This window comes from Frieseomelitta varia, unplaced genomic scaffold (genome assembly GCF_011392965.1).
Source record: "Frieseomelitta varia isolate USP_RPSP 00005682 unplaced genomic scaffold, Fvar_1.2 scaffold_870, whole genome shotgun sequence".
Taxonomy (NCBI): domain Eukaryota; kingdom Metazoa; phylum Arthropoda; class Insecta; order Hymenoptera; family Apidae; genus Frieseomelitta; species Frieseomelitta varia.
Genome location: NW_025110668.1, coordinates 297,749 through 313,231, shown reverse-complemented (window position 1 = coordinate 313,231; position 15,483 = coordinate 297,749). Strand labels below are relative to the sequence as shown.

Below are 15,483 nucleotides of genomic sequence, written 5' to 3'. Positions count from 1 at the left end.
CTTCAACACACTTACCTTAGCGCTTCAATCATTTTCTGTGATTTCATTTCCAGCAGATGGTAAGAAGGCTGTACATATTTATTATACGATGGTATTGAGGACCGACTCTTTTTTAAATTGCTATTTAAGAGATGCCGCTATATTATACTTCAATTAAATAAATTAAAAACATTCTTGTGTAATTGTAATCCATAGGACATTCTATTATTTTATAAGAAATCTTCTTACTCGACAGATAAATCCGATAAATGTGATTGTGATTGCGAACAAAGGCCTTTGTTTAATGCTTACCTATCATTTTGTTGATTAAAACGTGAACTTCGTCAGAGAAAATAGTTAGTGACGCATCTCTTTATCTCGGATTCATTTCCGTGGGATGCCACAATATCCTTTGAAGTTGGCAGTATCGCCACACCTCGTTCGTGCAAAATTAAATTAACATTAAGAGAGAAACTATGATCCGTTGGGTGATATTCTTCTCCTGTTTTCAATTCTTCTCATCGGTATTTAGCCAGTACAAAGATGCGGAAAGTTTTTGCGCGGCTCAACAGATTTGCAAAAATTGTCTGCAGACCTCGCAGTGTGTTTGGTGTTCTACACCGGTGATCGTCGTTTTTCAATTAATTGTTAAATCATTGACGAAATAATTTTAACAATTAGAAACGAATTTCTCTCTATTTAGCTTTCCGATCAGAACGTGAACGGTCCACTGGTTCGTTGTGTCATCAGAGAGAAATTTTCAAACGAAGGCAGTCACTGGTGTCACACGTCAGACGTGATAGACGAAACGAGTCAAGTGCTATTGCTCGAAGATCGACCATTGTCCTCGATAAAAGGCACAAGCCCGGTTCAGATTCAGCCTCAGAGAATTCGCTTGAAACTCAAACGAGGAAAGTATCAGTTTCTCCTTGTAAGAGAATTTCGTTCGTAATTGAAACATAATTCTGGTTGAAATTCTCTCACAGGTGAGAAATACCGGCTGACTTTAAAGTACAGCCAGGCAGAGGACTATCCAGTCGATCTGTATTATCTGATGGATCTGTCGGCATCTATGGAGGATTCTAGGAATCTGCTGTCAGAATTGGGCCGCGAATTGGCAGACGCTATGCGAAACTTGACTTCCAACTTCCGCCTAGGATTCGGCAGTTTTGTGGACAAAGTTGTGCTGCCCATGACTCTGACACAACCGGAAAAGTATCTTGGACATTTGACGTTCGCATTTCGTTTGCATCGTATACGCTTTCTCAATCCATAATTATTTTACAGGTTGAAGTCTCCGTGTACCTTGAAATCCGGAAAACCGTGTGCACCACCGTACGATTACAAGAATCAAATGCCTCTTAGTGAGAACATTGATCTTTTCAAGGTAATTGTTATTAATAGAGGTTAATTTCCAACCTCTTGATTGCTGATTGACACTTTGTGCGATAGACTCGCGTGCGAGAGGCACCGGTGTCTGGTAACTTGGACGCGCCCGAAGGTGGTCTCGATGCGATGATGCAAGCGATGGTTTGTACTAACGAAATTGGTTGGCGACAGGATGCCCGACATCTTATCGTTTTCTCGACAGACGCCAGTTTTCATGTCGCTGGAGACGGCAGAGTACGTAAAAACGGAGATCTCTCTTTTTTTTTTTTTGGTTCGTTTAGGGCGTTTTATATAATCAGCATTTCAGCTGGCAGGAATTATCGAACCCAACGACTGTCTTTGTCATTTAGACGAGAAGGGTTTTTACACGCATTCGCTTCTCCAAGATTATCCATCCGTATCTCAGGTATGCAATTTCCTATTCAATCGGTTGGTCGTACGTAGGTAAAAAATTCATTTACAGTTTTGTTCTACGGTCGAACGTAGATTAACAGAATAGCTCGCGAGCACAACATGAACATCATATTTGCGGTGAAAAGCGAGAGGAAAACGACGTATGAATTATTGAGTGGAAGTATCAGCGGTTCCTCCGTCGAAACGTTGCAGAACAACTCTAAAGGCATAGTTAGTCTCATCAGAGGAGAATACGAGGTATGAATTTACGAGTCTGCATAACTCTGTTATATGTTTTATGGACGAATCGACTTGTTTAGAAATTGGTTAATTCCATAACGATGACGGACAATGCACCAGAAACGATCGATGTAAAGTACTACTCCCGATGTTTGGAGAAGAACGGTGAATTAAAAGAACGACAAAAATGTGGAGGATTACGAGTGGGGAACGTCGTCGAATTTGAAGTAACGTTACAGGTATATGCGTAAATCGGATAAAGAAATTCGTAGAAAGAAATACGCTGCGTTATTTCGTGTAATTTTGTCTTGCGAGGTATGAAACATTTTGCTGATCGTAGGCGTCTGAATGTCCAACAAATCCCAGTGAATGGCAGACAACTATGCAGATAAAACCGAGGGGTATAAACGAGAGCCTGACGATCGAGCTAAGCATTATCTGTGATTGTCCCTGCGAACGTCCAGGACATCCGGTAAGAATGACGATTGAACGACGATTTTTTCTCATTTCAATCTTCTCTCACGCGTTTCTGATGAAAATATAGGGATACGTGGCAGCTTCAGACAATTGCAGAGGGAACGGTACTCTGGTTTGCGGTGTGTGTTCCTGCAACGAAGGCTTTTACGGGAAGCAGTGTGAGTGCGAAGGAAACGAAGCCGGTGCCGAGAATGCGGCTGCTATGGCTGACTGCAGGCCTAACAACGAGACTAGTGAAATTTGTAGCGGCCATGGTGACTGCAAGTGCGGTGTATGTGATTGCGCGAAGCGTCCTAATCCGCAAGAAGTTTTTTACGGAAAATATTGCGAGTGCGATAACTTTTCTTGTAAACGTAGCGAAGGATTGGTAAGTAAACCTATGATCAGCTACATGATTATTTATCATACAGACTCGGTTAAGGTGTTGTATATAAAATGACGGAAAACAAAAATGGTTTTGAAAGGAAAATGCTTTGTTCAATCGCTAGCGGTTATCGAGAAATATTTCAGCTTGCAAGAAGAACGACAGTTAATATAGGAATTGCATGTATCTAACTCTTGTCATCGGTTACAGATGGAATGATTATATTCGCGTATCATAAACTTACTTCGCAATCGTTTATTCGTATAGCTGGCCAGGTAATTTCCATTTTAAAGAAACCTGTATAGTGTCTTTCAGATAGACGGCAGATAAATTATATGCATTTGTGTGTATTCTATTATTTCTTTCTGACGATGTTGTTGCGTTTAAGGTTTGCGGCGGCCGAGGCAAGTGTGAATGCGGTACTTGCAATTGCTTGCCAGGATGGGGCGGTGAAACGTGCAATTGCAAAGAAACGAACAGCACATGCATACCGAGCAACAGCGAAACCATGGAGATTTGCAGCGGACGCGGTGACTGCATTTGCGGTAGCTGTCATTGTCACGAAAAGGACAACATCCGATACTCTGGACAGTATTGCGAAGAGTGTCCCGTAGGTCTTCTTGATAAACACATAAATATTCACTAAGCGCATACCAGCCGTGGACATGTATTTTCTCGTTTTTAGGTATGTCCTGGACAACGATGCGAAGAATTGAAGAATTGCGTGGAATGTGTGGCCTACGGGACCGGGCCTTTGGCTGGAAATGGAAAATGCGACACATGTCTGCATCAAATAGACATCGTAAGACAGTGTTCTCCAAAAACACGTTCAAACGTTCCATAGAATAGTTAGTTCACGCTCTTATAATTTTCAACGAAATAGGTAGATAAAATCGTAGAGAATCCCGAGGAGGATCAAAAGACTGGAGCTCGTATTTGTCGAACTCCGGGGGATGCCGGATGCACATTTGTGTTCAAGTACGAATATTACAGAGGTGGCAATGGGGGAGATATTAAGATACTTAAGATCCTCGCTGAGAAAGAGAGGATGTGTCCCACGCCTATCAACGTTCTCGGTAAGCACATTAAATATAATATTTAGTATTATAAATACAATATTTGGGTATTTCAGGAGTGGCTATAGGATTGATAATTAGCACTGTAATTATCGGATCTCTGATTCTTCTCACTTGGAAAATACTAACGACGATCCACGATAAACGAGAATATGCGAAATTCGAGCGAGAACGAGCTCTGGCCAAGTGGGATAAGGTAAACGATATTAATTCTTTGTTTCGACGTATCTCGTCGATAAATTAATTTCATTAATGAGAGTGTTGCTCGTTTTCAGGGCGATAATCCGCTTTACAAAAAAGCCACCTCGACATTCAGCAATCCAACATACAACGAGAATTCGAGGGATTAGATGAAATTCACTTTCGCGCGAAATATCTCGGTGGGAACTCGATTGTATCGAGAGGTAGTCACTCCGACAGGTAGCGCCACCGAATCAAGAATGACGAAGACGACGCCATGTTGGTTAATTGTTTGTGTGTGAAAACGATCTCCAGACGACGAAATCAACGCCTAGTGTTCTAATCCTGTGAAGAACAAATCTCTGTCTGCTTCTATTCCTGTATTCCCATCCAGTAAGTGACGATACATCCATATTTTCCTTATTTTTCTGCAAATATTCCCAGAATTCCGTATTTACTTTGCGTCACGTTCCGTTGCAACACGATGGCAACATGGTGGCACTTTTTAGCAGCAAAACTTCCAGTTTGCTCGGGAAACAATGCGCGAAACTGAATGACTCGCGTCAGAAAGTAAAACGAATGCGATTGAAACGGGTGGGAAAAGTAAAGTGGATAAGTGATCGCTCGTAAATCAGTTTTAAATTTGATCCAGGGATTTCGCGGAGATGGGTCCTGGCCTTTCAACCGAATATGTTTCGAATATTCCCTGGCCTCATACTTTATTGCTCGCTATGCCCGAGAAAGACAGTCTCGCAAGGAGCTCGTAAATTCGTCACCATAGTCGACTCCTGCTGCAAACCCTGCGGCGACCCGCTGTATTTCCCATCCACCTAAAGCTAACCTAAAGCTCTATCCACATTGAGTCCGCCCCATACGACTTGATTACTCTCGTCCCTGATTATTTCCATGGTCCTCATTATGTTGCAACGGTGTTTGTTTTACGGATAAAGACGAATGCCACGATATTTCAAATAATTTACCCTCTGTCGTCGTTATTACACGTTGACCATCGATTCCGGCAAATTTCGCGAAGCAAATTATTGTCATTTTCAAATTCGGCGATTGATAAAAATATATCTATCGATTCCTCTTATCTCGGTAAATTTCATCAGAAAATTGTTATCGTCTTGTAATATTTTACGACACGGTTACTCTTAACTCTGACTCTTAACCACTTGCGCTGGCAACTGATTGCGGACCATAATGAGTGACCAACCGTGTACAATAATTCGTCGCTTACTTTTTAAATTCGTGGCTGGAATAATATCACTGGATAAAAGTTACTAAGAAGTAACAAATTTATTATTTATTTTTCTGGGTTATAAATATACTTAAAGCTGAGAAAATATTGCAATTTTGGAGCAAGAAATTCTCAACGTGCGTGGCACGTCATTCCAGCCCAAGAGATTAAGAGTGCATCTTTGCACAAATAAGATTGCGTAGAATGGTAGTCATCGCGACATCCCAAATTGAGAAACAATTGGAATTTTAAACAATCGGGGGGAGACCGACGCAGTCGTTGCGAGGCAACGATTCGGTCGCGTGATCGGGCCTTAAGGGATAGCGCTGTCTAAAAGCAGTCGGAGAAAGGAGAGAATAGCGGAGCCGCATAGTAAATCACTGCCGCACGTCCGTTTCTTTACATTGTACAGATTTTATTGATTATTTTACGGCCGGGAACATTGTAAATCTCTTCATCCTGTATCGGCGTCTCACCTCGGCTCTCCGTGAGATGCTCCCACTGGGTGCCCATGGCGCCAATTACGTGAATCGAACAGTATTGTTGTGTCGTATTCGTTCTGATCTCTGTCAGCCTTCGTACCTCACGACGTATTCCCCCCTATTAGCCAACTAACGATTACTTTTCGCGTCTGCCGTCGCGGCGTTCTTGACCAATCTTTTGGAATTTTAACGGAGTTAGTTGCACCGTGGCAAAGATGTTAATAAATGGCTAGCGTGTCAATAAGTGCATGTTGATAATTACGGATCGAATTCCATAGAAGAACAAATAAAATATTTCTTCGACTTTTAGGTATGTCTTCCTTGCAAATTCTTATCGCCGAGTCGGTCGAATAGAAAACACAGAAGATACGTTATTTCTCTCTCATTTCATGACAATTTCATACAATTATTTGTTTATGCCTTAATTCTTAATACACATAAAATTTCGTGGCGCGTGCGAAATTATTATATCATACAACGTATCTAAAAATATAACAAATGTAAGTTACGCGTGCCATTCTTGGTCTTTTACGGTTTAAGATTATTGGACTTCAGTCTTCCTAGAAGTTGTAGCGGGTATGATTGACAAAGTTTAACAGGTAATTAATTATATCGCAATGTTCGCAGAAACGATATCTCATATGCATCGACCAGTTCCATTCGCTAATTTGCATTTCCCGTGTGTGTTTATTAGCATCTCGGTTTCATGTAAAAAATTTCGGACGATCGTTGCGGAGTTTGATATATGCCAGCGCGTATCGGCGAGCACCGGTCGGGTTTCGCCCGCGGAACAATGTTGTTCGTTTTCACGGTCGCTAATGGCCGCTGCCCGGTGCCTTAATTACAGCCAAATACGGTCCAATCAGCCCTCGGGGGCCGGCGATGTCGGCCCGTTTCGAGCTTTCAAGCCGGTATTGGCATATTGTCGGATTCAACCTTTCGACTGGCTTTCATTTCTCTTCGGTGCGTCCATCCTGCGTTGGTGTTTCCGGAGCATTGGCCAAGATTATCTACAGCGTTGAGAGAATGGATTACGCGTGACAAAATTTCATCTCGAAGCGGAGATTTTCAACGCTAGAACGTTTAAAGTGTAAAATCGCAGATATTAAGATTGATTCTATTAATTCTATGAGACAGAAAAATATTTCTAACACGAGGTGGAAAATCATTCGAATATTTAAAGATGCATTCATTACGTGAATATGTAAAAATTTCCACGAATAATCAAGATCGTTCCGACATCTTTGGTAGTCTTTTAGCGTTAATGAGACTCGGATTGCTAGATTAACGAGTGAAACGATGTTTGCCAATATTTCGCGGGCGGTAGGACGTTGTTTATGACGCGCAGAGGAATTGTTGGTATCCCGGATGATTGGAAGGTTGATGGGCGCGGAATAAATTTCGGGCGATACCGTTGATCGTGGCGCGTCGTGGCGGTCAGAGCGGCCAACTGTTGGCCGATCGAGGACTGGTGAACGGAGAGGTGCACCACCTCTTCGCGTCCAGCGCAGGCCGAGGCTCGTTAGTGCGCGCCCGTAAATCAAGCCGCAGGGGTGCCAACCCGCTAATATTACCGGGGTTCCTCGAGGATAGGAGGAGCACGTTCGCGCCGCCGACGCGCACAGTAAACGTTCGATATATCTCATCGATAATGAGTTTGTTAAATGGATTAATATTCGACTCTCTCTCTCTCTCACACATACATTCTCTTTTCCTCCTTTAGCCGTTTAAGCTATAAACCGATATTCAAACCGGGTCGTACGAAATAATTTCCAAAGCCGACGAACCGAAAGTATTTTAGTTTCTCCCTTTTGTTAGGAAGACGCCGACGATTCGTTTGATTCACGAACGATCGTTTTCACGTCGGTTGAGCCTTGGTCGCTGTATAATTTCGCGATCGTTTTTGAGGGAAATGATTCGAACGAACGAAAGGTTTCATTTAATGGGAAAATCGTTCGTTGCTCGAGTTTTTGCCTTGGTTTACGATCCTGCGTTGCAAACACACACATCGAACGTTGTATACCGATATTCCGACGAACGCGATCCTAACAAACGAGAAGGCGAATTTTCTCGTACGTTTCGTATCGATTATCGAGGAATATATCATCGTCGTATTGAAGTTGTATCGGAATCTGGTGCGCTCCTGGAGGCTGGATAACTCGTATATACAGCCGGATAATTAATGGAGCCGGTAATGAGCTGATTATTATTAATAATATTTAGCCGAGGTTAAGCCGAGGCGACCCCGCCGTGCTGGAGCCCGGCTGCTCGTTAATTGAATCTGCCAATCATCGTAATGAGCGTCAGCGTCGGATCCGCTGTCCGTTCTTCGTTGTTGCTCTTTAGGGCCCTCGAGCTTGATGCTCGTTGCTTTTGAAAAACGAAACAAACGCTCTCTTGCAACCCTATCCTAAGAAATGTGAGCAATTTTCTTCACCGACCGCCTTTCGTGAATTTGATCGATATTACGAATCCCGTCTAGAGGCCTCTCCGTAATTGTTGCTATTCGTTTACATTAATTACACCGCGCGCGCGAAACGAATTTTTAGTAGCCACGTACACACGTACAAGGGTAAAACACCGAGACTGAATCGTTCGTACGGAACGGTTGCGAACTCGCCTCTCGTTCTTTTTTCTTCTCTCTCGTACTTTCGAAACGTGAAATAGCATGTTCGTCTCAAGCGTCTCCTTTCTCTTTCTTTTCGTTTTCTTTTTTCTTTTCGGTAGAGTTTCTTTCGAAATTGTTTTCTCGTTACGAGAGATAAAGCGGACGAAAGAGAAGTAGCAACGATAAATCGACGAGGGACAAACGTTCCCTCTCCACTTCGAAGATAAAACGTTTGCCTTTTCGCTTCGACCGGAATCCTCGAGAGTGCGTTCTTATCCCTTCGCCGCTCGAAATCAGGATTTCCGGCAATTTCCGTGAGACAGGATACTAATCGACTATGGAGAAGTAAGTGTCTGTCCCTCTTTTGTTCCAATACTGCGCGTACTCAGTTTGAACAAAGGCATTTCGAAAGCACTAACGGAAGGCACGGTAATCGTAGTTTACGTAATAACACACGTCGAGTAAAACGGATTAAGAGAATGAGAGAGAGAGAGAGAGAAAGGGAAGGAGAGCAGAGCAAAAAACGAAGATACACGGTAGAAGCGGTTTCGCGAAAACTCGTTTCTGTCGACGCCCGGTGGTAATTTTGTGTGTAGGAATTAATAGATTAGCGAAGAGCACGTTTCCTCTTAATTCCAGCCCATTACGGGGTTCGGTTTCTTGGCGCAAGGCGGGTCTGGTCGATTATGGAAGATAGCCAAAATCACCGGTGGATCGCGGAATTAGATCGAATTACCCAGATGCGAGATGATCGCCCGTAACGTAATTTCTCGTAGAATGACGAGCAACTACGTCGTCTGCCACGGTAGTCTGCGTTTTTCACCTTATCCAGCCGTCTTTCTTTCTTTCTTTTTTTCTTCTCTCTTAAATCGACGATACTTTCGTTTCCTTGTATTTCCGTCCGTCGATAAGGGGCCATTTTCTTCCTTTGTCCGATCCTCGACTTTGTTCCCTTCGTTCGGGGAACTCGAACGTTTTTTCTCCGGTTCTCGCGTGACTTCGCATAGATTTCAATTATGAACGAAATTAGAAGCGAATCGTGTTTCGCGAATATATCGGCGGCACGACTCCGGCTACCGAATGACGGGAGAAATTAATCAAAATAATCATCTCCGGGGCCCGGAGCGGCCAGCGGGGCCTGTCATTTACTCCCCTGGAACTCTTTTCCCCCGTTCTGCCTTTGGATACCGGTGTGTGTGTGTGTGTGTGTGTGTGTGTACATATACATATATATATATTCCGGTAGCCGACCGAAACCTCCTTCAGCCTCTAGCCGGGAATCTAGAAGTCCACGATGAAGCCGGCCAATCCATTATTCCGAATCTCTCGAGTTGGAATTTTAAATCAACCTCCCGAGACGAGTGTCCGACCCCGAGGAAATCTCATTCCGAAGAAGATTTTCGACCGTGGCCAGGTCTGGAACGACGTTCGATTAACATTTACGCGCGTTTAAGACAAACCTCACAGCCGGATGCAATTATCAAACGCATATATACGAGGAGTGCGTCCGCGACTTCTGCTGCGTATTTAAAGCCAATCTCGGAGCATGCATCGCAACGCTTGCTCTCAATATTTACCATACTTGCAATATTTACCCCGTTTATAAATTCCCCGTCGGAATTCCCAAAACGTGGCCGACGAAACTCCTTCCGTTCGAGATCGAAACGATCATGGATGATTCGGGATCGATCGTTTCTACGTTTTGTACTCGGTCGAAGAGACGTGAAATGTTTTCTGGACGCGGAAAGGGGGAACGTGATTCGCGAAGACGAAAAGAAAAAGAGAGAGGAGGCAGTTTTGGGGAGAGAAAGGGGTAGGATTCGAGGGCGCAAAGTAACGTCATCGGACACGCGAATGAGAAACGGGACGGTGTTTCTCGTGGAGGTAGGAGGTCCAAAATGGGCCAATAACTTTGCGAGCTTATGTCCCTGAATATAAAGGGGACAGTGGGTAGTGCACGATGTCACTCGAATATCCCTCGTGGTGGCAACCCTTCCTATTATTCCTGTTGCCTCGAAACGCTCCCCCCTTCTCGAACATATCCTGATGCACGACTCTCGTTTTTATTCAAATGCACGCCCCTGCGAAGCGAGCGCGACGGCTCTCGCAAATTCGCCGGATGATTCACGACTCGCCGTTACATCCACGTCGCGGCCAAGTCGAAGATCGTCAATGTTGCTCATTGCTCGTCACGAACGCGATACGTCGCGTTAACGTTGCCACGTTGCTTCCTCTGTTTGTTGGAATTTACGGTTGAAATCGACTGAATCCTCGTTAGGATCTGATCTCTATGTAGGTCGCTAGAGAGAGGAGACGATCGGTGGTTGTGGCACGCTGAGAGAGCAAAGACTCTTGGAGAAGAGTCGCTACTCGCCGATACTCGTCCACAGACACGCGGCACGTTGCCCGCGAGCTCCTGTGGCGCTCACCGGGTTTCGACACCCACACGCCGTGTCGCCTCACCAAACACATAAATAACGACAGTTTCGGAGATTCCGCGTCACTGTTCACCATTCACCGCACGCCGGCCATCGTTCCACTCGCGGAGGACGCGTATTCGAACCCCCTCTGTACCGTCAGCCTTACCCGATCATCGTTCTTCGAGTCTTCGAACGTCAGAAACGATCTTGAATCTATCTGGCGTGATTTGTGCGTTCGTGTAATACGGAATAACTTAACTAGAGTTACAAAGTTTCGAGTCACAAAACACCAAATCAACTGGAATTGCACTTTAATGCGTTTCTGTTCGTTTGCCATCTGTTGTAGGAAAAATTTCTCCATCTTTCTATCAAGTCGGAAAGCACTGGCGAGAGTTTGGTATATGCTAGTTGTAAATTCTGTGATTGAAAAGTTCTGCGTTTAACGTTAACGTTCGAAACTCCTCCTGATAATAATCTGGTTAACCACTTGCGCCTGGCATCTGATTGCGGACCATAACGAGTGATCGAACCAAACGCTTTCTTTTTGTACTCGTCTGTATGATATCCACTGGATAGAAATTATTGAGAAGTAATAAATTTATTATTTGTTTTGCCTGTGTTATGACCGACTATTAAAACTGAGGAAATGTTGCAATTTTGGGACGAAAAAATTCTCGATGTGCGTGGCACGTCATTCCAGCGCAAGAGGTTAAAGCCGTTTTCTTAATCGCGTTGGCACACTGAGGTCAACGAAGCCGAGATTTGCATTTGACATGTTCATTAGAGAAGCTGAAGACTCTTGTGTTAATAATTACGCTTGCCGAGAGTGCGAGGAACGTGTCAAAAGCGTAGGGATATTCCGCGACGCCTACGCGAGATCTCGCGTGGCTGCGGGCATTAAATTAATCGCTCGTTCCGTTTGTCGAGAACCGCGGTCACAATCGTATACAACGGATACTATGTCGCCGCTGTCATGAAACTGATGTTCCGTATTTTCCGTGCTCGCCGAGCAGCCGAGTATCGTGCGTACCTTGCTCTCGATTGGACGCCTTCGCGATCGGCTCGCAACCGTATTTTCAGCGAGTCAAGAATGAGAGCGATCTTCTCGTCGCTCGTATCGAAAATGTCTCGTAGTTTTCTAAATAGAAAAGAAAAAAAGCAAAGATGCCTCCGGTACGATTAATGACGAGCTGTTAGAGGCAAGCGTTTCTACCGACTTTGTTCCCAGGAAAGAAAAGGTCGCGGTACGACGTGACTCTTTGCTCACGAAAGAATTCTAATCTCCCGATTGGACGTGGGTCTTAATAACGAGTCTATCTTAATTAAATTAAAATTCTCATCCAGGCCCACCGCCGTCTGTTTCCAGGGCGTGTCCGAAGCGCTCGTTCGGAGCGAGCGGTGAGTTAGCGGTAAACCTGACCTCTCCGCGTCTCGCTGGCATCATCGTATCTAACCAACGAACACGAAAAAACAGTTGTCGAAAAATCCTTCGAAAGTCCCCTCTCGCTCTGACATGGCTACGCATACACACACACACACACACACAGAGTAAATTAATCTATCGCGAGGTAGAGGATTAATCGATGAATTTACTTTGTAGTTTCCACGCCTTTCGCTCCGCCGGCCGAAACGTTGGTTCCCCTTCCTTCGGACCATCCGCGAGGCATAATATTACCATTCTTTATTCTTTAACGATCGGCAGTCAGCCAAGTGTTTCATGGCCGAAACTCGTCTCCGGTTCTTCTTCTCCTCTGTCAATTCTATTTCAATTTATTACGAAACCGTAATAAGGGTTTTTCCCGAACGCGAGAGTAGAACAACGAGCGGAACGCACGACGCTAGGCGTCTCGATTCCGAGGCTCGAACTCTGCCTCGAACGCGCCCTCATTTCGTATTCATAAAGTGGCGGGTTCCGAGGGGTCTTTTAATATTCGGAGAATACGAGGCTTCCTCGACTCGTCTTTGGACAGGGTCGGCACGACTAATTACCGTGAAATACGACTGATCGAGAAATTCGAATGACCTGACGGTCGGAGCTGGCGGTCGTAAATCGACCTATGTAATTCACTTTGCTTCGACACGACGTCGAGTTGTCTCCCTATCCCGTTGGGTAATTACATAACGCTGACGAGATGATCAACGAACGATGACGATTGACGCGTTTGGGATTCTATTCCGAAGAGAAAAATGGAAAAAAATAATAATCTTTCGTGCGAGAGAGAGGGCACGACGATTTCTCAGTCAACTCGGTCACTCTTGATCGAGGAATCAAATCACGCGTTAACGCTCCGCGGAGTAGAACGTAAAGGCGAGGCATCAATTACGTTGCAGCTCGTTTCGTTGGGACGTTCGGTTAAAATTTTCGAAAATCCTCGTCTCGTAATTGTTTATTGTGACTGAGGGTTCGGCTCGGGGAACGAAGCGCCCCCCCGTGGCGCATCGCGAATGGGATCTAGAAGGACGAGAGGAGCGGAACGTGGGTTCTCTCCTACCGTTAACATTCGACTTTACGACGCGTCCTGGTCGCACGAGGCGTGCACCTCGCGGGGCCTCGTACAAGCCCCCGTAATTTGATAATATAGGGTTATGGTGGCGCCAAGCTGGGCCGTTTAAATTCATAACATTGTTTATTCCTATTAGACCGACCTATTGGGCCCGTTTCGTGCGATATTTCATTTGAAAGCAAGGCCGTTGTCGCGCGTGGACGCGCTCTCTCACGTTGACTTGGTTCGCTCGGTCCTCGGGCATTTTATGCCACGGCCATTATTGCCGACGAATTTCCTCTTGCTCTTAGCCTGGGACGTTTCTCGAGTAAAATATTTATTAATAATTCCGTGTCTCGGGTAAGTTTACGAGTGATGTCGCTGGTTGACTATCGACGAACAAGATTAAGCAGACACTTACGCATTTCTGACTCCACGATGATCTGGCGTCCTCTTCGTCGTATCACTCGTACCGTGACAAACAGGTTTAGGTTTAAGTTTGGAATTTTGTATCTAAAGTTAATTATCACGGCGTCGATGAAGGCGTACGTGTACAGTGTGTCATTGTTGTACAAGTTGTTTCGATTCTACAAGGATGATCAAACTGTTAAGTATCTCGAGCTATTTACGAGCACGGCGCGCTTTGAGTTCCTACGCGAGGACGAAACATTCTGCGTCCTTGTTGCGCCTGGCCGGCTGGCTGTCAGCGAGAACGTGAAATATCGTCCTGCCCAACTAGCATCCAATAATTAGTTTACTCCTCATTACGGTTGGCCCGCGTTATTAGGAGGGCAACGGGTTCCGCGCGCGGGATCGAGAGGGAGACGGAACAGGCTCGTGATGAAGAGGAACGGGCAGAAGGGAGAGCTCTAATTAACTGAACGTTTAAGGGTTACTCGACCGGTCGACTCGCGAGCCACGCCCGATCGGTTAACCAATTCCTTTCTTACCTGCTTTGTGCGCCTCTCAGATACTCTGTGCCAATTCTGGCACACTATGTTTGACAAACTTCTCGTTTTTCCACCCTCGCAACAAAGAGTTCATTCTCGCAACAAAGAAACAAAAGTTCGCGTTGAAACTCTGTCGTTTCTCGACAAAGTTCGTAACGAGAAAGAGAAAGAAAACTCGAGAGAAAAATGACCGAGGTAGTCAAAGAATGGAAGTAGAAGAGATCGCGAGCTCGCGCGCGAAGTTATCTTTGATCTTTGATCTTGGGCAAGAAGGGTTCGATCGAGAGGGTCCCGAGCGGCCCTCGACGACGAACAGAGAACCGAGGAACGTGCAGGACGAGAGAAAGAGACGAGAGGAACGATCCGTAGGAGGTATGATGCGCGGGAGCCATCTCTGTTAATCATCGCATAATTACCGCTCCAATTATCAGATACTGAGATACGAGCACGGTGGATCACGCAGGACCCGAGGAATCTGTTAGCTCCGCTCGTCGTGCCATGCCGCTCCGACGGGATCTGGTTTGCTTCGCTCGAAGTTGTTCGTCATTCTGAACGAGCGACCGACGTACGAGCGGGCCCCGAACGATCTTGATCGTTCGGGAAGTGTCAATTACCGCTAGTCGCCGATTGATCACGCCAAGGGAATTAATCCCGGCGCCCGGTGATCAGAGAACGACGCGAAACGAATTTTAAGCGGCTGATCGCGGCGAAGTGACGACGACGACGTCGGTGAAAAGAGAAGAGACAGAGCGCTGGCACGAATTTTCGAAAAACGATTCGTTTCGAGTTACTCGACGCGACGAGGCCGAATTTAGGGTTGAACAGGGGCGGGACAATACTTGTCCAGCGGCTGGTAGGTTGAACAGGGCGTTACCTGGCATTCCTTGGTAAATTAACTTAGCGGGCGGCTGCAGAGCGCCGCGCCGCGCCGCGCTGGCGAACGGCGCGTCTCCCGCCAAATATTCATTTAAAAAGGTAAATGCAATTTTGCCGTTTTACGTGATTGAGATAATGCCCTCCGATTAACGGGCCATCTCTTCCTTCGTTCTCCGCTCTCCTCTCTGGCGAGAAAGCCCTTCGCTCCAACCCCCGTTTCCTTTTTCTCTCTCCCTTGTCTCCTCTTTTTGTCTCGCTCGGCAACAGTACCCCCGGTTGCCCATCCTACCGGTAGCAAACGCGTCATTACCAAAATTCAGCCGGTC

At 45.5% G+C, this 15,483-nt stretch overlaps 1 protein-coding gene across 2 annotated transcripts in view; it reads left to right on the top strand.

The window, feature by feature from the left end:
- The first annotated feature begins 200 nt into the window (after positions 1-200).
- LOC122536763 (integrin beta-PS-like) overlaps positions 201-15,483 on the top strand; it is a 52,621-nt gene continuing 37,338 nt past the window's right edge. Inside the window, exons 1-15 of one of the 2 annotated variants that reach the window (XR_006308468.1) lie at positions 201-602; positions 683-890; positions 966-1,194; positions 1,267-1,366; positions 1,432-1,602; positions 1,676-1,774; positions 1,855-2,019; positions 2,082-2,240; positions 2,342-2,473; positions 2,546-2,845; positions 3,231-3,452; positions 3,528-3,644; positions 3,726-3,918; positions 3,975-4,114; positions 4,194-4,491. Coding sequence is in view for 1 of the 2 variants with exons in the window: in XM_043669415.1 (XP_043525350.1) it covers positions 456-602; positions 683-890; positions 966-1,194; positions 1,267-1,366; positions 1,432-1,602; positions 1,676-1,774; positions 1,855-2,019; positions 2,082-2,240; positions 2,342-2,473; positions 2,546-2,845; positions 3,231-3,452; positions 3,528-3,644; positions 3,726-3,918; positions 3,975-4,114; positions 4,194-4,268 (2,457 nt within the window). In the remaining variant the exon portion in view is untranslated. Of the gene's footprint in view, positions 603-682; positions 891-965; positions 1,195-1,266; positions 1,367-1,431; positions 1,603-1,675; positions 1,775-1,854; positions 2,020-2,081; positions 2,241-2,341; positions 2,474-2,545; positions 2,846-3,230; positions 3,453-3,527; positions 3,645-3,725; positions 3,919-3,974; positions 4,115-4,193; positions 4,862-15,483 lie in introns of those variants that run through there. The other variant, XM_043669415.1, reaches the window with a different exon arrangement.